The sequence below is a fragment of the Saccopteryx leptura genome, chromosome 1, assembly GCF_036850995.1.
Source record: "Saccopteryx leptura isolate mSacLep1 chromosome 1, mSacLep1_pri_phased_curated, whole genome shotgun sequence".
Taxonomy (NCBI): Eukaryota; Metazoa; Chordata; class Mammalia; order Chiroptera; family Emballonuridae; genus Saccopteryx; species Saccopteryx leptura.
The window spans coordinates 245,160,169-245,186,542 of NC_089503.1; the positions used below are offsets into that span (position 1 = coordinate 245,160,169).

The 26,374-nt window shown below is 50.8% G+C and overlaps 1 protein-coding gene across 2 annotated transcripts in view; it reads right to left on the bottom strand.

The window, feature by feature from the left end:
• Positions 1 to 237: 237 nt before the first annotated feature.
• AP3D1 (adaptor related protein complex 3 subunit delta 1) overlaps positions 238 to 26,374 on the bottom strand; it is a 52,087-nt gene continuing 25,950 nt past the window's right edge. For both annotated transcript variants that reach the window (XM_066342698.1, XM_066342690.1), the window contains exons 6-32: positions 24,486 to 24,615; positions 23,228 to 23,367; positions 22,979 to 23,052; positions 20,548 to 20,597; positions 18,900 to 18,949; positions 17,768 to 17,816; positions 16,749 to 16,894; positions 16,520 to 16,668; positions 16,213 to 16,443; positions 15,484 to 15,715; positions 14,910 to 15,055; positions 14,356 to 14,497; positions 13,534 to 13,605; positions 12,481 to 12,556; positions 12,033 to 12,229; positions 11,558 to 11,631; positions 10,882 to 11,056; positions 10,505 to 10,582; positions 9,736 to 9,852; positions 8,275 to 8,418; positions 7,900 to 7,947; positions 7,306 to 7,495; positions 6,989 to 7,077; positions 6,737 to 6,822; positions 5,583 to 5,704; positions 5,394 to 5,473; positions 238 to 1,840 (exon numbers count right to left, since the gene is read on the bottom strand). In XM_066342698.1, coding sequence (XP_066198795.1) covers positions 1,745 to 1,840; positions 5,394 to 5,473; positions 5,583 to 5,704; positions 6,737 to 6,822; positions 6,989 to 7,077; positions 7,306 to 7,495; positions 7,900 to 7,947; positions 8,275 to 8,418; positions 9,736 to 9,852; positions 10,505 to 10,582; positions 10,882 to 11,056; positions 11,558 to 11,631; positions 12,033 to 12,229; positions 12,481 to 12,556; positions 13,534 to 13,605; positions 14,356 to 14,497; positions 14,910 to 15,055; positions 15,484 to 15,715; positions 16,213 to 16,443; positions 16,520 to 16,668; positions 16,749 to 16,894; positions 17,768 to 17,816; positions 18,900 to 18,949; positions 20,548 to 20,597; positions 22,979 to 23,052; positions 23,228 to 23,367; positions 24,486 to 24,615 — 3,183 coding nt within the window. In that variant the 3' untranslated portion in view covers positions 238 to 1,744. The remainder of the gene's footprint in view (positions 1,841 to 5,393; positions 5,474 to 5,582; positions 5,705 to 6,736; positions 6,823 to 6,988; positions 7,078 to 7,305; positions 7,496 to 7,899; positions 7,948 to 8,274; positions 8,419 to 9,735; positions 9,853 to 10,504; positions 10,583 to 10,881; positions 11,057 to 11,557; positions 11,632 to 12,032; positions 12,230 to 12,480; positions 12,557 to 13,533; positions 13,606 to 14,355; positions 14,498 to 14,909; positions 15,056 to 15,483; positions 15,716 to 16,212; positions 16,444 to 16,519; positions 16,669 to 16,748; positions 16,895 to 17,767; positions 17,817 to 18,899; positions 18,950 to 20,547; positions 20,598 to 22,978; positions 23,053 to 23,227; positions 23,368 to 24,485; positions 24,616 to 26,374) is intronic.

Genomic DNA, 26,374 nt, shown 5'->3' on the forward strand with positions numbered 1-26,374 from the left:
CCCAAGTAACTAGACCACATGTGGGGATCATGTCACCTTTCAAGGATGGAGGGTACATGGGCAGGTTGGGACAAGAAGGCTTTCCAGCATGCTGTGACCTCCATGAGTGCCCCACAGCCCCCATCTGACACAGAGACATTGGCTGTGTGACCTCTCCCTGCCGGGCTGTGGTATGATGACTTCCTGGCCAGGATGTATCCTACCATTGGCAGGAGACAGGTATCCAACAGGTAAATGTCTATTTTCCAAGTTTATTGGTTCATCTTGACACAAAATCATGACAGCAGCGTGATATGTCTCTCCTTTACACAGGAATGTTGATAGCAAATTCTTATATAACACATCATACAATTTCAATATTCTAGAATCACTGCACAGGATTCTGAAATAGATTACATGCTAAAGTGACAGTTTTCATCAAAAGGAAAGTTAAAACGGCATCGAGGACCATCATCTCTGAGGAAAGTCTCACTGGGTTGGAGTCCTCTCACCCTGCCCATAGGCACATTAGGAGACCCAGCCTCCCCAGGACACCTGTGCTTTACCACCAGGGCCATGGAAACCAGGACAGCCCTCCCGGCAGCTTCAGGCATGATTTGAGGACAAACCCTGCCAAGTTTTCAGCAACAAGGGAAACCTGGAATTGTAGCACTCAACCACTCACTCACCCCAAACAACGTCAACCGAAACATATTCTACTGAAAGGAAACACTTAGAACTAACAAGCTCCTGGCTGAATCCCTACCCTCACTATAGCTCTTCACCCCTGCATCTTGGTGTCCGCTGCTATTCACTCGGCACACAAACATGGCAGTGGGACACAGAATGCAAGAGACAATGAATGGCCTACACGACCTTTCCCTACCATGTATCCTGGGGAGAGAGAACTGACCATGGCTGTGAGGGGTAAAGGGGAATGTCACTGTGGTGAGGCAGGCAGTCAGTTTTTCATCCCCCTGTTACCACTGGGCAGTGGACTTGGGGACTTGTGGGGCTGGATAACTTCATAGAAGTAGGATGCCACACCTGCCCTGTCTGCTCATCACCTGGGCCCACCAGATCCTGGCCTGGACGGCAGTCATGCTCACTCCTTGGGCAGCTCCTGCGGCCATGTGCAGTTGGCCCCAGCTACAGGGGTCACTGATGGTTAGGGACTGGAATAGGGTTTCTCCCCAAAGAGCATGGAAAGTTCCAAAGTAAAAAACATGACAGGGACCCTGGCCGGTTGGTTCAGTGGTAGAGCGTCGGCCTGGCGTGTAGGAGTCCCGGGTTCGATTCCCAGCCGGGGCACACAGGAGAAGCGCCCATCTGCTTCTCCACCCCTTTCCCTCTCCTTTCTCTCTGTCTCTCTCTTCCTCTCCCACAGCCAGGGCTCCATTGGAGCAAAGTTGGCCCGGGTGCTGAGGATGGCTCTGTAGCCTCTGCCTCAGGCACTAGAATGGCTCTGGTTGCAACAGAGCAACGCTCCAGATGGGCAGAGCATCACCCCTGGTGGGCGTGCCGGGTGGGTCCCGGTCGGGCGCATGCGGGAGTCTGTCTGACTGTCTCCCCATTTCCAACTTCAGAAAAATACAAAAATACAACAACAAAAAAAACATGACAGGAGAAATGAATGAACATGTCCTCGCCACCTCAATGTCTAACTGATGACAGTGGACTTAATGCCAGGCTGGTTAAGTACATGCGATAGGAGAAACTAGAACTTGGAATCCATCTCTCCTCTGTGTCCTCTCAGTGATGACACTCAGCAATTGGCCAGTGTCCCCTTCATCTCCTCCAGCAGATTGCTGAGCAGTGTGGCGTCGCTGCACTTCCCATCTATCGACATGGACTTCTCACCCTAAAAAAAAGGAAAATGCTGCCCAGTGTGTTGAAAACTACATGAAAATCCCACCTCACAACTACACGTGTTGTTCTTTTATTTTTCCAAATACTGTTCTATGTGTGGGTGCTTTCAAAATCATAACAGAAGCATCCTAGGTAGATGATGAAAGCATGTGCAACCACCATCTCCAACAAATAGCTATGGAACTCGGACTGAGGCCTGCAGTGCCAGCCGGGGGCTCACAATGGAATCAGACGAACCCAGAAGTTGCTGGGAAAAGCTTAACAGAGTGGGTGACCACTTTATGGCTGGGAACCTCAGGAGAAGCACCCAGAATCTTGACAGTTCCAGAGAGGAGCTTGGGGAAAGTGACCTACAAAATTGTTCATGAGCCAAGGGTTTCCCTAGAGCTGAGTACATGTGGCCTCACCCTCACAAGCCAGCATACCAGACTCTCAGGACACAGAGCACTGTCTAGTCCAGGGGTCTCAAACTCGCGGCCCGCAGTAAACTGCATGTATGATTGTGCTTGTTGTACTGATTTTTTTTTGTTTTCAACTGCAGTGAGAAAAGTGTTGCGTAACAGTTGCCTTTTGTAGACTGAGTGCGGCCCGCCAAACGGCTGTGATCTTGCTCTGCGGCCCACATGCTGAATTGAGTTTGAGACCCCTGGTCTAGTCCTATCTCATAAATGGGGCATGTGAGGCAGCCAAGGCTATGAAAACTGATGAACCTTGGGCCTGGGGTGATTAACTCAGTTGGTTAGAGTGTTGTCCTGAAACACTTAAGGTTGTAGGCTCCATCTCTGGTTGGGATACATAGAGGAAGCAACCAATTAATACACAACAAAGTGGAATAAGAAATGAATGCTTGGCCCTGGTCGGTTGGCTCAGCAGTAGAGCGTCAACCTGGTATGTGGAAATCCCAGGTTCGATTCCCGGTCAGGGCACACAGGAGAGGTGACCATCTGTTTCTCCCCCTGTGCCTCCCCCCCCCCTTCCACTCCCGCAGCCATGGCTTGACTGATGAGAGCACATCGGCCTCTGGTGCTGAAAATGATTCCGTCAAGCCTCCACCTTGGGTGCTAAAAAGAGCTTGGATATAAGTGGGCCCAGATAGGCAGAACATTGGCCCCAGATGGGAGCTGCCGGGTGGATCCTAGTTGGGGCACACATAAGAGTCTGTCTCTGTATCTCCCCTACTCTCACTTAGGGAAAGAGAAGAAGAAAAAAAGTATGTTTCCCATCCCTACTTCCTGTCTCCTGTCCCCTCTCTGTCTAGACAATTAAAAAACAAACACAAAAAACTGATGATCATTAGAACCAGGAGTCCTGTAACCAGAGCCTATGTATCACCATTCTCTTCAGGACTTAAGAAAGGCCCAGTCTTAGCATATTCAAACTGTCCAGGATACAGTCCTAACATACTCAGCATACAAAGACAGGGCATCTCAGCTTCCTGGGAAAGATAATAAACACCCATACTGAGATAAGGCAGATGTCAGAATGATCTGACAAAGGTGGTGAAACAATAGTTACGAGCATCTCCCAGAAGCAATCATAACACTTTGAAATCAAGAGAAAGAGAGAGAATCTCGGCAAAGAAATGGACGATGAAAGTAAAACCTAATGGAAACTTTAGACCAAAAATGATGACCAAAATAAAAAACTTACTGGATGGGTTCAACAACAGAACAGGAACAACACAGGAAAAAGTTAGTGAACTTGACAATGGGTAATTAGAAATATTCCAGTCTGAGAAGATAGCACAAGTGGATGGGGCAGGGTAGGGTGCGCAGAGCTTCAGAGACTTGAAGGACAGCAAAAGAAGGTCTGGGTTCAGGTATTTGGGCTCCCAGGAGAAGGGGAAAAAGGCAGAGCTGAAGGAGTAGTTAGTTAATAACAGCTGAAAGTCCTCAAATTTTGCAAAAGAAATAAATGCAAAGATTCACCAAGTTCAGCAGACTCCAAACAGATAAACCCAAAGAAGTCAATGCCCAGAAACATAAACTGCTGAAAACTGAAGATAAAATTCTGGAGAACAGTCTGGAAAAATGTTTCATTCCCTATATAAAGAATAAATAAGGCCCTGGCCAGGTAGCTCGGTTGGTTAGAACATTGTTCCAACATGTCACGGTTGTGGGTTCAATCTCTGGTCAGGGCACATACAAGAATCAACCAACAAATGCATAAGTTTTCTCCCTTCCTCCCTCTCTCTAAAAAAAGAAAAAATAAAGATGTAGTAGTACAGACTTCTCATCAGAAACCACAGATTCCAAGTGGAAATTGCCTATTTTTCAAGTATAAGCAGTCTCTAAATTACGATTTTTAGACTTTAGTATGGTGTAAAAGTGATTCACATTCGGTAGAAACACAACTCCACATGCTAGTGTGCTGTGCTGGTTACAGCATTTTCTGGATCTTGTGTTCTGCATAAGGCTGGGTGAAGTTCTGATGTTCAGTGGGATAGGTATATCAAGTGCTTTTTTGACATACGATGGGTTTTTCAGAACGTAACCCATTGTAAATTGTGGAGCATTGTACCAAGAGAAAAGACTATCAAAGCAGGAATTGTATATGCAGAAAAGTAGCCCCAAGGAATGATGAAATAAATAATAACCAGATGGACAACTGAGAGAAATCTGTATCCAACATACCTGTCCTAAAAAAATTGCTAAACAAAGTTTTTCTGACAGAAGTGACTGAGCTGAAAGATGTGAACTTTAGGAATGAAAGAGCAACAGAAATGCTCTTTCAGGGTGAACACAACAGACTCTGCTCATGAGTTCTCTGAAATTTTTTGAGGATTGAAAACAGAATGTGTAACATGATGTGATGGCATCTCTGATGTCTACAAGTGTATTACATTACCACAGCTATTCCTGTGGAGGGTCAAGGAACCAACAGGGTGTTGAGATGCCCACGTTCCTCCTAAAGTTTTAATACTGATCTTTGAAAAGATAAGTAAAATTGATCAACTCTAGCATAACCAAGAAAAATGAGAAAAGGTACAAAATGATAACATCAGGAATTAAGGAAAATAATCACTACTGATCACTCAGACTATCCAAGAATAAGAGAACCACAAAGACACTGCCCACATCAATTCATTCAGTAAGTTAGATGAAATGAACTAATAATTCCTTGAAAACCACAAACTACCAATACTAACCTGAGGGGAAATAGAGAAATCAAAGATCCTATTGAAAAAAGTGAACTTATAGGTAAACATCTCTCAAAAAAGAAACCTACAGGCCTGATGGGTTCCCTGGTAAATTCTGCAAAACGTGTAAGAAATACAGGAATTACACTTAGCCTCTTTCAAGAAATACAGGATGAGGGGACTAGCTCTCCACTTCATCTGATGAGGCAATGGGTGCCCTGGTGCCCAGAAAACACATAGGCTGATAGTCCTCACTAACATGGGCTCCACGGACCTCAGCAGGGTAGTCACAGACTCAACTCCAGCCATGTGTTATATAGGAGAATCTGCAGGGACTAGAAGCAAGAGACATGGCATTAGGGGCACAGAGGCAAGGGGTGAGCAGGCTGCCTTCATGCATGCTCACCTTTTTCACCAGGAGGCAGACATGGTGGCCCTGGATGGATCGGCTGTACAGGGAGGCGCAAGAGTCCACTCGCTCCACAACTGTAACAGAGCAGGCAGGGGTGAGGTCCATGTGACTCCAAGAGTAGCAGAGGTAGAATCACATGTGAGCAAAGGCTGTGCCACCTACCAGTCCCATCAAATCCCTTACCAGAAAAATGGTGGTGAAAACAGATCTTTGCCAGAAGATTCTGGAAGGACATAATAATACCATCAACCTTGATGGAGCTCATGCTCAGGTCCCCAGACTCCAGCAACTTGGCAAAGGCATCGCTGTGGGAAACACAGGACAGGGAAACTGACAATAGGCAGCTCCCCAGCATCATGGCAGACAAAGCCCCCAGCCCTGGGGGTTGGACCCCTCCTGTGTGGCTGCCACTTGGGAGGTCTCAAAGAGTCTTATGTCACAGGCTGGACTGTGCCCCCTCAAATTTCTATTTTTTTTTTTTTTTTTTTTACAGAGTCAGAGAGAGGGATAGATAGGGACAGACAGGAACAGAGAGAGATGAGAAGCATCAATCGTTAGTTTTTCCTTGCGACACCTTAGTTGTTCATTGATTGCTTTCTCACGTGTGCCTTGACCGTGGGCCTTCAGCAGACCGAGTAACCCCTTGCTCGAGCCAGTGACCTTGGGTCCAAGCTGGTGAGTTTTTTGCTCAAGCCAGATGAGCCCGCGCTCAAGCTGGCGACCTTGGGGTCTCGAACCTGGGTCCTCCACATCCCAGTCCAAAGCTCTATCCACTGTGCCACCGCCTGGTCAGGTCAAATTTCTATGTTGAAGCCCTGAACTCCAGGACCTCAGAAGGTGACTGTATTGGGAGATTGGCATCTTTAAAGGGGTGATTAAGGTAAATGAGGTCACTGGGGTGGGCCCTGATCCAACATAACTGGGGTCATATAAAAGGAGACCAGGACAGAGGGACGACCATGTGAGGACACAGAAAAGACAGCGTCTACATGCCAAGGACAGAGGGCTCAGGAGGAACTAGTCTTGCCAACATCTTGACCTTGGATTCTAGCCCCCAAGGCTGTGAGAGAGAACCAATGTCTGCTGTCTGAGTTGCTTTGCCTGTGGCACTTGTTATGTGGCCTGAGCTGCTAACATGGCGGGGAAGCAGAACTTTCTGCACTATCTACAAGTTGGTCGTCCAACACTTATGCCTTTCCACACCTTTGATCAGATGACTTTCTGAGATGAACTGCACAGAGAGCCCCACACAGCAGTTAGGCAGGTGGGCCCACTGTGGTTGCCCCATTGGACCCAAGGGGTGGAGATGGGAATGGAAGGCAGGCAGGCTTGTGTACCTGTAGCACGGAGTTGTGATCAAGTATGAGGTGCAGCTGAAGTGCAACTTGAAGTCCAGCTTCTCATGGGTGGAGCCCTCGTCGTTCTGTGGGAGTAGGGGTGCAGCATGAGTGGGGAGTAGGAACTGGGCCTTGAGCTTGGAAGCAGGATGACTGGGGAATAGGGTAGGGCCTTCGAACTCAGGTACATCCAGGTGATCTGGGTGCACTCGGAGTGGTATGGGCTGGGGCATTACTGCAGGCCTCTCATACCTTAGCGATAAAGGACAGGGTCCCCTTGAGTTTCTGGGCCATGACAATGCTCTGAATGGTAAACACAAACTGAGCTTCGTTGGAGATGCCTGGGGAGCGGAGGGGAGGAGAAGAGAAGGTGGAAGAGGTGGTTTGAGAGAGAGGAGAGAGAGGAAGGGAGGGGTGAGAGAAAGGCAGGCTGACCATAGCACTAAGCAAGCCTAGGAGGGCCCCAACCAGCCCCCAAAAGTCCTACGACTGAAGGAAGGTGAGACAAAGAAGCTCAACCCTGAGGAAATGCCTGGCCTCCATTAGCTTGGACATCTGCTGCCGCTCACCTGGGGGCAGCTGGAAAGGCACAGGGACGCCGTCGTGGACAGAGGAGCCCTCTGGCCGGGCCAGTTTGGTATTAAGTGAGTCTAGCACGTTGAGCTCCATGCTCTTCAGGAAGCTGTTGCTCTGGTTCTCCAGTACAATGAACACGGTGACCTGGCTGTCCTTCTGCAGGCTGCCCTGGATGTCATACGTCTGTAGAGCAAGGCTGGGGTCAGTGGTTGTGGTGGGAGTCCATGGGACCCATTCTGGGCTGGCATAGGGGCCCAAGAGAACTCAACACCCATTCTGTAAGTTCAAAAAAGTACCAAGAAAGGCATGCTTTCCAGTCCTCACTGAAAATCTTGTCTCTGTTTTGTGCCTGCAGTGTTTAGTTATTCCTGTCCTTTCTTCAAGAACATAGTTTGCCAATCCATCTGCCCCTGGCCTGGCCCACAGAGAGCACAGCTTGCTGTCTGTCACACATGCTGTCACACAAGTGGTGTGTGGTTCTTTCCCCAGAGAGGCCACCAATGGGAGATGTGTAGTCAGAGCCACCCCCCCATACAAAGGGACCCCAAGCTTCCCGCCAGCACCTCTGAAATGCCTGTATTGCTCACCATTTTAACATAGGAATTCTCAGCCAGGAGAGAATAGCTGGACATGGGCTGGGAACAAAGAAAAAAATGATTTTAGCTTTGGTCATCAGAGCCTCAGAGCACCTCTTCACAAAATGAGGCCTGCTGGGAGCTGTCAAGTGCTCTGAGTTGAAATATTACAATTGTGAAATTTGGGAGGCAAGGAGCTCCTCCAGAAAATACAAGTTTACTCCCTGGGCCTTCTGACATCAGCATGGCTAGAGAGACTACCCTCCAGATGCCCACAGTCAGGCTCCAGGGGCCACCAGCCCATTGCCTGCTATAGCTGGCTCCTAGACTAGGCTCGGTCTCCCCACAAGACCACGACCAGCGGGGGGGAAGTGAAGTACCCCTCACCGGGAGAGGCTCGTTGAGCGTGCCGTTCTCCAAGGGCTGTGCCACCCCATCATTCGCAGGAGGCTTCTTTTTGGATTTCTTCTTGTCTTTGGGTTTCTCCTCCTTCTCCTTCTTATACTTCTTCTTCTTATGCTTGGAAGGTTTCTGAAGCCAGAGAAGAGGTCAGAGACAACCCAAACTTCTCTGGCAATGCCCTCTTCTCATGTCCTGTGGCTGAAGACACAGGGACTAAGTGTGCCCAGGAAAGGGTCACATGTCAGAGTAGAGGAGCCAGCAATCCCCCAGGGTCCTGAGGGAATGAATGAGGCCCAGTCAGGCTGAAGCAGGAAATTGGGAACTCGGTGATGGACAGTTACCGCCAACTTGGTTAAGAACATACAAGGGAGGCCCTGGCTGGTTGGCTCAGTGGTAGAGCGTCGGCCTGGCGTGCGGAAGTCCCGGGTTCGATTCCCGGCCAGGGCACACAGGAGAAGCGCCCATCTGCTTCTCCACCCCTCTCCCTCTCCTTCCTCTCTCTCTCTTCCCCTCCCGCAGCCGAGGCTCCAATGGAGCAAAGATGGCCCGGGTGTTGGGGATGGCTCCATGGCCTCTGCCTCGGGTGCTAGAGTGGCTCTGGTCGCAACAAGCGGACGCCCCGGATGGGCAGAGCATCGCCCCCTGGTGGGAGTGCTGGGTGGATCCCGGTAGGGCGCAAGCGGGAGTCTGACTGCCTCCCAGTTTCCAGCTTCAGAAAAATACAAAAAAAAAAAAAAGAACATACAGGGGGAAAGAGCAAGAATTCACACGTGATGGCCCAGCAACTAGGAAACTCCTTAGAACATACCCAAGAGAGGAAAATCTAAGCCCACACAAAAAAATGCACACACGTGTTCACAGAAGCAAGAGTCACAACAGCCAAGAAGTGGAAACAACCCAAAAGTACTTCAGCAGATGAAAGGATAAACTCAATGTGGTCCACTCACACAATGAAAAGGAGTAAAGCACTGACAATCACAACATGGATGGATCTTGAACACACAAGGCTTAGTGATAGAAGCCAGACACAAAAGGCCACATAGTGTGTGATTTCATCTATGTCCAGAATAAGCAAATCCAGAGATAGGAAATGGATTCATAGTTGTCAGGGGCTGGGGGAGGGGAGAGTGACTATTGATAGGGACAGTTTTTTTTTGGGGGGGGGGAGGGATGAGGAAATGTCATGGAATTAGGCAAAAGGTCGCACAACTCTGGGAATGTACTATCAACCAATGAACTATTCACTTTAAAAGGGTGAGCTCTGTGGTGCAAATTACAACTTAATGAAGCTGTGAAGAAAACCAGAACCAGGAGACCACCATCACAAGGGATTTATTTGGGTAACCAGTAACCATCCTCTTCCCCTGGAACTGGGCTCTCCCCGCACGGCGCTCAGTGTAGGTGCATAGCCCATACCTGTGAGGATAACCAGGTGAGAACCCTTACCTTCTCAGAGTCTCTTTCCTCTTCCTCTTCCTCCTCCTCCTCATCTTGCTTCTGTCTCTTGGCTTCCTCGCACTGTTCCTCAGGAGCACTACTGATCGCACCCACCACTGGCTCTTCCTGTAGGGATACCCGGTGGAAGAGACATGGGGTGGGTGGGTCAGTGGGGTAGGAGCAAGGGGATAGCCAGAACCCATAACAGGGTGTCTTCCACCCTTGTGCCATCCTGCCCTTGTGTTGGGACACCCAGTAGTGACCCTGGGCCTCTTCTTGAATGCCAGATATTTTATCATCAAACAGGTATGTGGCTACAGGAAGTGCAAGTGGCTGATGGATGGGAGAGGAGGCCTGGTCTGAGATCAACTGGCACAGACTGGGGTTACTGCGTAAGGCCCAAGAACCTCAGGGCTATGTCTACTTTCATAAAGTGACTGCTCAAGGCTGCTGCCTGGCTGGAAGGGAGCACCAGGCTGTGCTGAGGGCCAGCCACCCAATCACCCCTACACATGCTACAGCCACTGCCTGGGCAAGACGTGGGGCATAGAAGCTGGGAGCTGGCCCAATCTGGTTCACCTGTGTGAGGGTCCAGCACTGGAGCCCGAGTGGCCAGGAAGGTCCAATGAGTGATATAGGGGAAGGGCTGGTGTGGGCAGTACCCAGAAAGGGTGTCCCTGCACTCCTGGTGAGGCAGCTCTGCCAAGACCATGAAATGCACCCATCCAACTGAGGACATCATGGGGTCAGCACAGTGTACCCATCATCAGGGTCTTACCATGGATGGAGCTGGAGCTAGAGCTGGAGCAGTGGCAGGTGGTGGTGTGGTGGACAGCCAGAAATCTAAGTCCTCACTCTGAAACCACAGAAAGACAGGCCTTTGGCTAAAGCAGCAGGATTCGTCCCAAGAAACCCCAGCCAGAGCCTGTAGAGTGGCTCCCACCAGGCACAGGGCCATATAGACAAGTGCAATCACAAACAACGCTGGGTGTTCTGCCAAGGGAGGCTGGCAAGAGTTCACTTTTCCCTTGATCACGACAGGCTATGACAAGTCTCAGTGCTGCCAAAAGCTGGGGTGCCTGCCTCTCTCCCATAGTCACCTGCCTGCGCCTGAGGGAAGGGGGAAGGAGGCTAAAATCTATGGGTAGGCCTCACCTTTTGTTCCTTCTCCTTCCTTCTCTCCCGGTCTCTCTCTTTGTGTTTTTTCTCTTTTTTCCTGGGTTTCTTGCTTTTCTTTTCTATGACAGGCACATCCTCTTTCCCAGGGGACTTGGAGGTGTCGGCATTTCTATGTTTCTGAATGGGCAGCTTCTCACTGTCAGCTAAGGGCCTGGGGGCAGAGGGTGGGGGGCAGACAGGTCAAAGGAGGAGCTGGGTCTGCCCTTCCACACTCAACCCGTCACCAAGGCTTGTGACGAGGCCTGGAGGAGGATAAACCCTTTTGCTGCCCCTTTTGTCCAAACATGTCATGTAAAAACCGCACAAGATGGACCATGGCTGGTTAGCTCAGTTGGTTAGAATGTCGTCCCAAGACATCAAAGTTGTGGGTTCAATCCCTGGTCAGGGCACATATGGATGCAATCAATGAATGTACAACTAAGTGAACAACAAACAAATGCTTCTCCCTCTCCACCCCAGCCCCAACCCCAGCCTCTCTAAAATCAATCAAAAAAAAAAAAATGCAAAGGATGGAGAAAGATGGAGAAGGATGGAGAAGGATGGAGAGGGATGGAGAGGGATGGAGAGGGATGGCGAGGACACAGAAACACCAGGGAAGCCTAGGCCTGAATCGCCCTGCAGGGCAGCAATCCAGCCCCAACCCAACACTCACTTATCCAAGTCAATGTCCAGGGCTCTGTAGGGGTCATTTGGGTCTTTGTCGTCATCATCACTGGGCAGAGCATTCTGACAGAAGAAATGGGAACTTGGCATCTAGTTCACCCAGCTCATCAGACCCTAAGCTTGAGCCTAACAGGAACCCCCGCAACCCCCCCTCTCAGAAACAAACACCCTAGTCCACATCCACGAGCATGTCTGATTGGCCCAAAAAGTCAGGATGCACTAGCACCTCCAGGATGCAGAAAACAGAGTGGAAGTGCAGGGGGAAGGAGGGGAAAGAGACACACACACACATGTCCACTCAGCTCAATACTCCCTGGCTCTCAGGCTTGGACTAGGACAGCACTAGTTTTCAGCTTTCCCAGGCCACATAGAGTGGCAATAAGGAAGCCCGCCTGAGTGTGGCCCTCTGATCAGTTGGGTCATATGTAGTCAGGATGGAGTCCATGTCAGGCAAAGAGGCTGACCTCAGGCATCTCCTCAGTGACGATGTCCACCTGCTGAGCTGGGGCAATGTCCTCATCGCTCTCTGTGTGCAGTGAGCTATGGCGCCGTGGCTTGCCCTTCTTCTCCTTCCTCTTCTTCTTCCGCCTGTCCTTCTCAAGCCTCTGCCGGTGCCGCCGCTCCTCCTCCAGCTTTACGTACTGCTCCGATGTGGGCAGCCCTGCAGGCAAAGGCACAGCAGTCAGACCCATCCAACTCTGGCTCCAGAACCATGTGCTGGGGGAGACCACCCTGCACCTTGCCTGCATTAGAGGGTGAAGGGACATGTCTGCCCCTCAAGCCACCTAAGATGTGGGTAGGAACTTTATGAATGGTGATCAGAAACTGGGCTCTGGTCTCCTACTACCCTTGCCAATAGGAAACTCCCCACCCCTATGCCATCTGCTGTCTCTAAAGTGTACAGACACTTGCCTGGCACCTTCAAGGGCACTGAGAGATCGATCTGCACCACAGGTATGTGCTCCACTCCCGGCGCATCCTGGTACCGCTGCAGAGGCAAACAGCAAAACATTACTGGGCAGGATAGATAGTGACACCTTAGGAGGAGGTCACTGCCCAGCAACAGGTACTCCGGCCACACAGGGAAGCAAGGGGTCCTCACAGGGGTCATCAAACTTTTTATAAAAACCGCCCACTTTTGCAGTGCTGGTCAACCTGGTCCCTACCACGCAACCAAACAGCCTAGCGATTGGCCCACCATGAAAGCTGGACCACCCACTAGTAGGCGGTAGGGACCAGGTTGACCAGCACTGCAAAAGTGGGCGGTTTTTATAAAAAGTTTGACGACCCCTGTTAGGGAGATGGTCTACAGCGGGAACAAGTATAGGTCAAGACATAAAACTTCCATTAACTTTCCCCCCTGAATCCTTTCTTTCCAAGTTAGAAAATTTGAGCAGGCTTGAAACCTCAGTGAAATAACAGACACACTCCTGATGGCAGGATAAAAAATGCAGACAGGTGCATTCTTGTACCATGGGTGGGGATGGAACTGTGGGCCCCTCAGAAAACCAAGCAGAGTCACTAGGGAACCCAGCAATCCCAAAAAATAAAGCACCCAAGCACCTGCCACATGGAGCCACATCTGCGGGGAGACCAACATGCTCCCCACTGGGGACACGCTGAGTAAAGGGTACCAGTGAAGGTAGCAGGTGCCACCGCAAATCAAGGTGCAGAACATTTGTGCCAGGGGGAACGTCTGTTCATGTGCAGCCCCCAACTGCAGAGGCATCTCCTCTGCAGCCTCTCTGCCTGTTGGTCAGAGTAGCCTCAACTTTAGCACCATGTATGGGACTGGCTTTCTCTCAGGTCCTAGGGTCTGGAAACGCCCCCTCAGTCCTGCCATGTGGATCTATAAAGATAGCCCATTGCTTCTGCACAGACTGTAGACCCTGGTTAACCTGAGAATAGATGAGGCCCCCACAGGGCCAGGGGCATATCACTGGAGGATATTCGGGCTGGCCTCACCTTTTGGGGGGACGGGGAACTTTTGATATAGAAGGGGTTGTTGGCCTGTTCCTGCTTCCGGGCTTCTCGACGCTGTGGAGATAAGATTCAGTATCAGTGAACATAAGCCCTCATTCCTTTCCAGGTGTGCGCCACTTCATGTTCCAGGTCCTGAGTGGGGCCCACCACTTCTCAGTACTTTACTGTAGGCCTTTAACTGATAAGATACTACGGTCAGCAATGGAAAGTAGCAGGTGTGGGACAGGCAGCAGGTGGCAATAACCCCTAGAGGGGGGTACTATCATCTCCACAGTTCAAGGATGGGGGTCTCAGGTGAGGAGGCCCCTCCATTAAAGGACATAGCTGAGCCAGGATCCAGGTCACACTGCCTGAATACTCAGCCTGGGGGTCCAGGACAGTCCATAGTGGGGTGGAAGAGGGGATACCAGGGTAAGGGGTGGTATCCCTAATTTCAAAAGAGAAGAACCAGCCATGGTAGGGTGAAAAGCTGGGGGAACATATTATCTTTGTACTTTTTGGGGGCTGTATAAACCTTATAAGTTGTTATAAAGTCCTGCCCCCAGGAAGCTGTGGAGTTGACAGAGTGTGCCAAGTACACCTATAGGGCCCTGGGCACCAGGTCAGGCCCCATGGGTCTCTCTAGGGTGGTCTGAGGTCAAGAGAAGCTTCTTCTCATTCCAATAAAATTCTATTCTGGTGTCAAGAATTAGCTCAATGTTCCAGAGCTCAGCGGGACACAGCCTTGATCCAGCAGGACCATGCATAGCTGCCACAAGCTTAGGGCTCTGAGCGGGCCAAGTGCCCTGGAACTATGGCACTCACCCTGGCCAGCTCCTCCTCATCAGCCTTGGGTGGCTGCTGCTTGGCATGCCGCTGCTCCTCATCATGGAAAATGGCCTTAGGCACCTCATCCTCAGACTCACTGTCTGAGGGTGGCTCGTTGATCCAGGCATCTAGGTCCAGGCTGAAAGGAACAGCATATCACACAATGGCTCCAGCCTGTGTGCCAGAACCTGGAACACTTATGGCAGGGGTCACAAAGGATGAGGTAGAGTCCAGGGGACACCGGAGTCTGGACTACTCTTTATGGCTCTCCCTATATTCTGGGGCCCTTATGAAGTCTCACACTGGCCCCTAAGGTTTATGGGCGAGGGCTGCCAGCAAATCCACTTCCTGGGATTGGCACCAAGGATGAAAACAGCCCCACAACAACAGGTGAGCACCCAGTACAGTCTATGGAATGGAGGTCCATTTAGCCCATGCAGGGCTCAGGTACATGAGGCCCTTTCTCCTGTCTAGACTCAGGTCCAGTGTTGCTCCCACTGCCCCTCTTGGGGCCCCTGGCTCCATGTCCTCTGATGGGCTGCATGGCTCACCCTTCAGGAATTGGAACCTTCTTCTGGGCCTTGGGAGCCACTGGGTTCAGCTCCCCAGCAAAGAGTGCGCTCACTTCTTCCGCCACTGGCACATCCTTGGCCTGAAGCTTCTGGATATGCTTGACCAGCTGCAAGATGCAGGATGCCTGTGGGGGCCACAGAGGAGCCATAGATGAATCAAGAAGCATGGGGCTCTGAAGGCCACTTGGCAACCACCAAGGGATCTCTCAGACCATGTGGGAGTCCAGCCTAGGGAAGGGACATGCAGCTGCTTTTGGCTGGAGCCCTGATGAGGACACCTGCAAGGCTTCACAAGAAGCCTTTGGCAGTAGAGGGACCCAGCTAGAAAGAAACCAGCTCTGACTCACAGCTCCTTCAGCAGAGAGAAGTGGAGGACAGGCCCATGCCCAGATAGGTGGCCAGCAGCACTATGTGGCTCTGACTCAGGGTTCAGGAGTGCAGCCACTGACCCTGAGCCTATTGATCACACACCCTTAAATAGGCTCCTATTTGTCTACACATTCTCCATCATCCTTGCTGAGCTCGACCTGTGGCCCCACAGGCTGATGCATACCCGCTCCTGGACCTCAAGGTCCGCACTCTGTACGAACTGGGGTAGCCGCTCCACCATGAGCCTGGTGAGTTCCTGGGCTGCCTCAGCATCTGAGTCCCGCTCCTTTTGCTGCAGGATGGATGCATACAGCTTCACCACATTCTGCACATACACAGCCTGGATGTGGCCAGGCAGGGTAGTGACCTTGGGACGCAGCATGGCCTCCAGGGTCTGGTGAGGCTCCTGCAGGTGCCTGAAAGTAGGGAGGCTGAGTGAGCCAAGAAGAGGGGCCACATACTCTGCTAAGGGGGGAGGCCACTCCCAACCCCACCCAGCATCAGAGATTGAGGGAGGAGATTAAAAGGAAAAAACCATGGCAATGACATGATAATCACAGTAGCTGAATGAAAGAGTTATAACAAAAAAGAGAAAAACACCACTCATCAGTAAGAATTTGGCAATGGACAACCTGTACCAAACAAGGACAGGAAGGAAACCTGGGAAAAGACCCCATGTCTGTGAGAGCAGGCGGGTCATGGGACCCAGGGCTTACAGAGATTCCCCTACCCCCAAATAGAAAGCAGCAGAGGTGGTACCAGTCCAGAGTCCAGGTGCTCTGTGATGGGAAAATCAGGTTTGTAGAATAAACTTTGGTTTGGCAGGTGCCAGGAGGGGATGGGTCTGCCCGAACACGTTCCATCCTTTCCTTCTGGAAACACAGGCCCTGGGAGCCTCTTTGGGCCTACTCACTCAGAGAACTCCCCGCAGATCCAGGCAGCAGCATAGAGCACCTCACAGATCCCATTGCGCTGGGTGCTACTGGCCACCAGGTGAGTGCTGTCAAGCAGCACAGACATCTGCGACACAGCAAACCTGCGGATGGCCTTCACTCGGATGGCCACATCCAGCATTTGTGCAGCGATGAGGTGGCCATGGCGGGTGCCTTCCAGTCGGGTCAACTCCACTAAAATGCTGATGTACCTGCAGGAGGGAACTGTTGAGAACCACCCACCATGTGGTTGATCCATGTGTCCCTGGGCTATGCATGGGGACTCACCACTCAAAGTTTGTGATGTGTTGGTAGTTGGATTGGCTACAGATATCGATAATCTTTGTGAGAAGCTCGTCTCGGTAGGTTGTGCCCTCAGCCTTGTCCACATGGGTCATCAGCTTCTTGACAATCTCCATCAGGTTCTTCTTGGACACCTGTCAGGGGGCCTGATGAGAGAGGGGCCAGGCAAAGGAAAACTGAACAGTGACAGGCCCGACCCAAAAGGGGCACCCACCATTCCATACAGGAGATCGAGGGCCCGCAGCCGGATGGACTCATCCTTGTCATCCAGGCACTGCAGAACAAGATCCTTATGGGCCTGCACGGACTTGGGGTGCGTTCTCAGGATCTTGGACATGGCCAACAGCCCCAGGTACTTCACTGAGGAGACAGCAGACATGGTTAAACTCGGACACACCACAAAAAGCTTTAAGGCTGACACAGAGAGAGGCAGAGTTTGCAGAAAGCTTGCTGCTTGGGCCTAAAACCAGGGCACCCTGGGAAGGTGTCTCACTGCTGGCCCCAGGTGTCCTGGACAGCACGGTGGACTGCAAGGGTATTCTGGAGAGTCCAGTGGAAGAGCCAGGACTCAGGATCAGGCAGTGAGAACAAAGGAATATCTCCCTGCCCACTCAATACTCTGTTACCACTGCTGTCATCCAAGGTGGTTACCAACACTTTCTAAATGTGGCAATGAACATGACGCCAACCTTCTGGCCTGGCCCACACCAGGAGAGTTGACAGAGAAGTCCCAGGCCCCATAGGCCTGGTAAGGACCTCATGCATACCAGGAGCCACTGTCCATTTCCAAGCAGCCCTCAGGCGATATCCAGCCCAAAGCCTGTTCTATAAATGAGGCTGAACTGTCACAAGACCACACCAATTATTACACATCAACTGAAGTCTACTTTCAAGCTATAACAGCAGAGATTATGTGACTGCCCAGCTGAAGACTTAACTGGTTGGCCCTGCTCTAAAAAAAAAGATCCAGACTCAAAAACGAGCAGTCAACACACTTGGGCCTTAGAAGCCTGGGCCACCTCCATCAGGCACCAGGTCGTGTCACTGGCTGGAACCTCTCAACGGAACACATTTACAACAGAAGAGGGTGTGTAGACACACAGACCAGCAGGGTCACTCTGCCTGTTGGAAAAGACACCAAGGAGTTGTGAGCTACTCCATAAAATTAATGATGACAAAAATCTCATACATCCTGGCAGGAATGCGTACAGCTCTTATGGAAGAGTGACTTACAGTTTTGGTCGGAGTCTTCTATTAATATCCTTAACTTCTGAACACAGAGCTGCAAATGGGGAGATGATACTGGTTACAATTTCCTGAAGCAATGGTGAATGCAGTGCTCCAGTCTGCAACCCCATGAATGAGGGCCTGTGCATATCATGGCATTCATACTGCAGAAAACCCAGTGCTCAGGAAGACTGTCTGCAAGTAACACTGAGGACAGACAGGTGATAACTGATGTAGATGCATGGGAAGCACCCACAAAAACATATACAGGCCACCATGGTGCTTTCCACAAGTGCCCACATGGATTAGTTAGGACACAGGAAGACAGAACAGCGGTGCCTTCAGGGGAAAGACTGAGATTCGGGAACCTACTTATATGTTACCTACATATGTAATAAAAATGAACTTTAGCCTCACCAGGCTGAGACGCAGTGGATAGAGCGTCGGCCTGGGATGCTGAGGATCCAGGTTTGAAACCCCAAGGTTGCTGGCTTGAGTGAGGGCTCATCTGGCTTGAGCGTAGCCTCACCAGCTTGAGCATGGGATCATAGACATGACCCCATGGTCACTGGCTTGAAGCCCAAGGTTGCTGGCTTGAGCAAGGGGTCACTGGATTGGCTGGAGCCCACTGGTCAAAGAACATATGAGAAAGCAATCAGTGAACAACTAAAATGCCGCAACAAGAAGTTGATGCTTCTCATTTCTCTTTCTTTCTGTCTGCCTGTCTCTCTCACTTAAAAAAATTAAAAAATAAAATAAAATAAATAAACAAACTTGGAACCCTTAAAACAATGGAGTGACCATTCCAATGATCCCCAGGCCACTCAGGCAGCCCATGGGGCTGTGCTCCAGGGTGGGCACCGCATTTATAAGGGTAACAGACAGAAGAGGCTGGAGATCTAGGACGGTGGGGGATCTCGGGACAGGAGACAAGACATAGGCATATGCTCAGGTGGCTGTAGGGGTAGCCAGGAGCTGCTAACGAACTCACAGCTGAACCAGGGCAGTCAAACAGATGAAGTATGGCCTCTGGCTTGCTCCCTCTGGGTGTAATGCATGGTGCAGGGACATTGAGGGGAGAGGCCTAGTTGGTGACAGAACCTTATGACCCTTGCCATGTGTCTGGCCTGGGATGTACCTGGATGCTGGCACTGTGGTTAGGCATGCCGGATGACAGAGAGATGAGAACTGAAACAGAAAACCTTGGGTTAGGAGCCCAGCAGACAGAGGTTCACTTAACATGTCCAGTATGTCCCCAGTGGGAGGGACCCCAAGATGGAAATACTATCACATTGAGAAGTGCTTGGCTCATTTGACTTTTGTCCAAAAAAGGGCTAACACAGCAGCCTGACTGCTCCCTGGGAAGGCAAGCTTCCAAGGCTGTCAAGGTTGGCCCTCAGAAAGAGTCCAGGAACCAACTGATGGTGGGGGGACCTGTCCCTAAACTGTGCAAACACGTGGTTTACACTGAACACTTGCTCTTCTCCTAGAGTCTGGGACCTTGTATGTGCTGGACATAAGCACTTGCATGATATGCTCCCACTGAGAACTCTGGGTGCCACATCTCTGTGGCCAAAAGAATAAACACCCCAAGGGTACCAAGCGTATCCATTCAGGGCAGTTCCATAAAGCGCAGGCAACATTGTCCTGCCAAGTGGTCTGCACAATCACCTAAGACCTGCTGCTCCTGCAATTTGTCAGCCCCTGGACAAACTCACCCAGACCCACTGTCCTCCCTGCATCCCCAACTGCTCCATCTCTACTGCCACGTCTGATCCTGCCATGCCCCGTCCTTCCCATCAACTTTCCAAACGTAGAAGTCTACTCTCTGGGGTCTGTGGATACCACCTCCAGGCACTATCTTGCCTTGCACGCCCACCCCTCTCTCTTTTACTCAAGGGCTCTCATGGCTCAGGCCACACAGCTACAGGCATGAAGCACAGACCCTGAGCCAGCTTCTTGTGAATCATGGAATTTAAGGCTATTATGGGTCTATAATGAGGGACTATGAGACTACTTCCAAACAGCTTTGGGCAGGGATGTGTAGGGACAGGCAGGCAGCGAGAAGCTCAGCCCCTTTAGTCTCCATTCCTCATTGCCAGTCTGTAAAATGTCTAGCCACAGGGACACATGGTCCAGATTGCAAACCAGGAGATGGCCATCTGGACCTGGGAGCAACAAATCAAGCTCCAACAGATACAGGGAGGAGAGAGATTATAGCTCCTCAATGGTGTGGATACGCATCAGCAGCATTCTGCGTGGCCCTGGGCCAAGTCCTGATCCCAAAACACAGCCTCTCAAAAGACCTTCTGAGTACCCATGATTGTGTCTCAAAAAGCCTGTTATGGATTCCCACACCTAAGTGCCTACACTTAGGACATGGTTTGCTTAACATACTCAGGGAAAACAAGCCTATTGGCGGGTATGATGAATGGGACAAGAGAAGTGGGATTTGACACTGGGGGCTGGTGAGGGCAGTGGGCTCTGGCTGTGAGACCTCCCACAGGGCTGGAAACGGCTCAGAGACAGAGGTAAACACTCAGCATTGACAGCAGGTGGGAATCAGGTGGAAAAGGATGGGAACCTACAACTCAAGGTGACCTTGCACCACACTGGCCATGCCTTGGAATGGCCATCAGGGACCAGCTTGTTGTAGGCCCCACCACCAGGATAGGTACCCTCCTATCCTCCTGTCCCTACCAGAGACTTTCCCTTGGGGTGGAAGTGGGGGAGGGCCTCCCACTAACAGCAGCCACCTATTTCAGAACCAGGTAACTAGTTCTCACCTGCAATAACGGTGTTCACACATTCATAGAGAAGGGACATGGCAGATGTGCTGAAGGAGGAAAACAAAGAGACATGAGGACTGTGATGTGCTGCTCTGTGAGATACAAGAAGACCCAGGAGCACTACATCTGAAAAAATGTGGTCATGTCAGCAATGGGTCCGTGACACATGAGGGATAGCCCTAACCTTTGACCCAGACCACTTCACTCCATCTGCTCCAAGGTGGAGCAAGCATGGGAGTCCTGGCTCCTGTCTGTGTTCCTGGTATTTGGTATCTCTGCTCAGTCAGTGAGGCCCAGAGGCTGTTCTCTCACCGAAGTCTAAAAAATAAGAGCATCCTGTCTACTCACCAGAAGTGACCTGAAACACTCCCTCTATTTCCCTTAACCTTCGAATTGTGCGACACCCATAAAGAAACGCCAAATCACACCCCCCCCCCCCTCTGCTCTATCAGCATGAAGACAATTCTACCAGCCCAGAACACCACTGCCTGGATCTACTCCAATGAGGGAGCCCAAGGGGCAGTCAGACATGGTGATAAACAGGCAGGCAGATCACAGAAATCCGTGGACTTAACCCCCCCCCCCCGGGAACATGGGGAGCACAGCCTAGGCTGACAACTAAAGTGGGAACCAAGGGCATCTACTCAATTGACATTCTCACAAGTGATGCTCTCAAGCCCAATCACCCAAACCCCAGAGTATATAGGCCACAGGTCCCAGAGAGTACAGGCCATAAGAGCCAGTCCATGTCCCTGGTCATACAACCAACAACCTCTTATTAACTTTCTCTGAAAACCACAGCTACAGTGTAAGCTTTAAGACTGGTTATTTATATAAAATGGAAAATATTCTAAGCCCAGACACCTGTTATACCTAATTATTTTGTAATACTTGGTCAGTTTATGAGCCAGGAAACTGAAGCCCAGGGGCCAGAAACCTGTTCGAGGCCTGGACCTCACATGGAGAAGCGTGTGGCTCTGTTGAGTATGAGGACCCTGGCTACCACTAAATGGACCCCTGTGAGATCAGAGGGGCACTCATCAATAAGGGGGGGATCCTAATCAATAAGGGGTCCTCAGCAGGCTGGCCATTCCATATACAGGGTCCCTGCTTGTGCCTGGCACTGTGCCCATCATGTGCAGGCACAGTTCAATCCTAACCTATCGGGCCCTGTTGCGAAAATAGGTGTGTTAGGCTTGCTCCTGGTACTTTGCCTGATTAGTGCATGGGCATGAGGCAGTGCCACATGTGTATTGTCTATGTAAGGGTATGGGTGCTTGCCCTCAGGGTGGATTACAGATTGCTTGCCTGCCTGCCTGCACTGAAGGGGTTGTTTTTTGCTGTTTGTTAGGCTGCTGCCATAAAAAGAGGTTTTCCCCTGACGGTCTGCTCGTCCGCTGTTGCTAGGCTCTATTAAATGGGAATGGGACTGACCAGGCGGTGGCACAGTGGATAGAGCATTGGACTGGGATGTGGAAGGACCCAGGTTCGAGACCCCGAGGTCGCTAGCTTGAGCGCGGGCTCATCTGGCTTGAGCAAAAAAAAAAAAAAGCTCACCAGCTTGGACCCAGGGTCGCTGGCTCCAGCAAGGGGTTACTCAGTCTGCTGGAAGGCCCGCAGTCAAGGCACGAGAGAAAGCAATCAATGAACAACTAAGAAGTCGCAACACGCAACAAAAAAAACTAATGACTGATTTTTCTCATCTGTCTCCACAGCAGTCTGTCTGTCCCTGTCTATCCCTCTGACTCTCTCTCTGTCTCTGTAAAAATAAAAAATAAAATAAAAAAAATGGGAGTGGCCCAATGCTTTCTGGCTCCGCAGTTTCTCTACTGTCTGCCCAAATCCAATGTAACCTGCCTGGCCTTGGCTATAGGCATTGCAGACCCTGACCACCACTATGCCCCCGAAAAGATGGCTTCTTGGCTCCAGTTCTTCCTGCTGCCCATGTCTGCCTCACTAGGGGACCCTGGAAGATTTACTGAGCCATCTGCCACTTGGCCCCCATGATTCAAGTGCAGGCATCTTAAGTGGCATGGCAGCTGTTAGAATATTCCAGAATTAAGCACATTATGATCGTCTGAGGCCTTCACCAGGACCACCAAGATCCACTGGTCATGACCAGGGGACTGAGTGAGCACCTTTCTTCCTTCTGTTTTGTTGGTGCTATTTCAAAAACTGAATGAGGGAAAGCCAGCCTAGCCTATGTCCCAGGAGGGCCAGTAGGTGCCGAGACACAGCTTCTCATCTGCAGCAAAGCCACATGCTGTGTTTACTTCTCTATCTCAAGACTTTCCTTAGGCTCATGCCTTCCACACACCAGCAGCCTGCCAAGGAGAACAAGCTGGCCCACAGTGGGTGCATCAAGGATGGGTGTGTATGTGTGAGGGAAAGGGGATGGGAAACAGGGACACTGTCCCCAGAGGCTCACCTGTGGATCAGGTTGGTGAGAGGCTCAATCAGCTTCTTGCCCAACCTTGGCTCCAAGGGGGTCAGAGCACCAAACTAGGATACGAGAGGGCCGGGTCATAGGCAGCAGGAGCAGAATGTCACATCTGAGATTCCACATAACCACACTGATCAACTCCACGCCCCACACCCTCCCAGCACTGAGAGCTCCCAAGACACCCCCACAGCCTTACCATATACCAGAAGGAGAAAGAAGGTTGGAAACACTTGCCAATTTTATGATTTTAATGAGGACCCAGTTGTTGGTTGAGGAGGTCATCAGCTTGAAGAACAATGGGGCCAGGGAAAGGTAGTTTTTAGGGTTGCGCCTGGCCAGCTCGCAAATGACGTTGACTGCTGCCGACTGGACCCCTGTGAGGTCAGAGGGGTCCTAATCAGTTGGGGGGTCCTCAGCAAGCTGGCCATTCTGTGCACAGGGCTCCTGTTTGTGCCTGATGCTGGTCCCATCACCTGTGAGCACAGCTCAAACCCCCAACCCTTTGGGGCCCTGACTACCACTGTTCCTCAGAGAAAAGGGCTCAAGGCTGTAAGGCAAATGACTTTGCAGGATCAAAGTAACCCTGGGAGCAAGATGTCCACCACATGAAATGACTGCATTCTCCTCCACTCAGGGCAGCAACTACTCCCACTCCTAGCCCACCATGTCTGCTGCCTTGGCTGCCACTTTTCCAGCCAGAAATTTCTGTACCCTGTAATTCTCCATGATGCATAGCAGATTCCCCAAGACACACCAGAGCCTGCAGTGGACTTGGAGAAGCTAGTTTACACCTGCTAAGCCCAGGTTTCCACACAGGAGAACGGAGTGACAGAAAATGATGGGTATTAGGAAAGCTGGAATGAGCCTGTGGTGTGGGACGAGAGTCAAGACACTGGAATAAATTCATGACTGCTAATATTCAGTCAGCTAGCCCCTCCCCCCCAGGGGATATGATATTCCAGCAGCATAAACACACTCAGCACCTCAATCTTGGACTCTAAATTTTACACCAATAAAATGGGACCAGGGCTGCTTGAAGAAATGGATTCCAGAGCTAAACCTGCCTCTTGTGGTATCAAAAAGCGAAGAGGTACAGAGGAAGGGGTGTTGTAGAACAGGGATCCTGGGATCTAGTGCCCTCAATGCCTTCCTCACAACACTTTCCACAAGGTTCTAGATGCTGGTGGAATGCTGCAGCCTAGCACAATCCCAGTCATTTATCTTTTTAAAGTATTTATTGATTGATTTTAGAGATTTTAGAGATAAAAGAAGGGTGGCAGAGATGGAGAGAGGGAGAGACAGAGAGGGAGGGAGGGGGAAAGAGAGATCAATTTGTTGTTCTACTTCTTTATACATTCATTGGTTAATTCTTGTAAGTACCCTGACCAGGGATCAAACCCACAACTTTGGCATATGGGATGATGCTCTAACTAACTGAGCTACTCAGCCAGAGCATGATCTCCATCTTAATAAGGGGTCCCCATCAACAAACCAGGGTCAGGGTCCTCCAGCTTTTCTTTCAGGCGGGGGAAGGCGGGACGCAGTGACTCAGGGTACTTCAGAAACACCTTGTACATGATCAGCACGGCCTTCTTTCGGATGTAGGGCTTGGTATGTGACATCTGTGGGAGCAGAGAGCCATCAGGCTTTCCTTGGTGCGGTACACTGTGCACATCTGTATGCTCACCTCCTACACTAAACTGTTTACTTTCCACACCATCAAACCAGGTCTTACCTCCTCACAATTGCCTTGCTTACATGCTATGCACACCTCCCACACTGCCCTGCTCACCTCCTACACATGCCCGTGTCTCACCTCCATTTCCCAGAGGAAAACCCTCTCTGCAGCTTCTAGCCTTCAAGCCCTACCAAGCCAGGGATCACACAACAGTGTCCTGTGTGGGATCAAAACTTGTCTCCATGACCCTAGGCTTGCCCTCCAGAGGCCAAGACCTTCCTCCTGGAGTCACTAGGGTCAACAGAGGGGCCAGGGTGGTGAAAGGGAGTAGTAGTGAAAAGATTATACTGGAAAGAGAGTCTTATTCATCATTGTTGGCCTTAGGCTTTCCAGAAAGTTGAGGGGCATCCCAGACTCCCTTGCCTAGGCCTTAGTTCACTCTGCACCTCCACACTACATGGGCCTGGAGCTCTGTCTTCCAGAAACTGCTCAGGATGTGAAGGCCTCTTGCCTCCAGATGGGTATACTCTTCACCTGTTAAGGCCCCAGAGAGCTCCCCCTAAGAAAACTGTCCCAGACCCCATGACCTGGTACCAACATGCACTGTAAGCAACTTACCAATACCCCCTTATGGGCTCATACTGTTATCATCTAATCCAAGTTAGCACACCACATAAGGTCTCTGTCCAACTACATGGCTCTGCCTTTGAGCTCTAAACTCAAGGCCATGTACAGATAAAAGGATTTATAACAGGAGACTGGTGTGCTGGCCCTGATCTTGAAGCTGATTGAGCTGATAGTCCTTGATGTCATGAAATAAGACCTGCTGGCCCTGGCCAATTGGCTCAGTGGTAGAGCGTCGGCCTGGCGTGCAGGAGTCCCGGGTTCGATTCCCGGCCAGGGCACACAGGAGAAGAGCCCATCTGCTTCTCCACCCCTCCCCCTCTCCTTCCTCTCTGTCTCTCTCTTCCCCTGCCGCAGCCAAGGCTCCATTGGAGCAAAGTTGGCTCGGGCGCTGAGGATGGCTCCATGGCCTCTGCCTCAGGAGCTAGAATGGCTCTGGTTGTAGCAGAGCGATGCCCCGGATGGGCAGAGCATCGCCCCTGGGTGGGCATGCCGGGTGGATCCCGATCGGGCGCATGCGGGAGTCTGACTGCCTCCCTGTTTCCAGCTTCAGAAAAATACAGAAGAAAAAAAAAAAGACCTGCCCACTGGCATAACAAACAGGCTGAGTGTGGAAAGACCGAACCACCCACTACGTGGCTTTAACATGACTAAAGAGAAATGTAGTCCCTTCTCCCCAAAACAGTTGGAAACCTAGCGCACAGTATCTCTGAAGGCCATGATTTCTAGGAGGATGCTCATATTTAGAATGACATTCCAGACACCCCAGAGATCAGGGCTGGCTGAGGTTATGCCTTTTGAATCAAATGAAATGTGAGAAGTCAAATTGTGACCAGACAGAAATAAATGACATCAGGAAAGGCAAAGGAAGAAGAGGATTACTCTGACCATGCTGCCTGTTGAGATAACTGATACCATCACCTAAACCTCAGTAAGAGAGTAACTGACCAGTTACACACCTGACCTTGAGGATGAATGCCCTCAGCCAGACCTCACCTGCCAGCAACACCTACCCCTTCCCCAAACAAGATTATTTTGAAGGAGATGAAGTAAGAATTTGAGCATACAGGAGCCTGAGG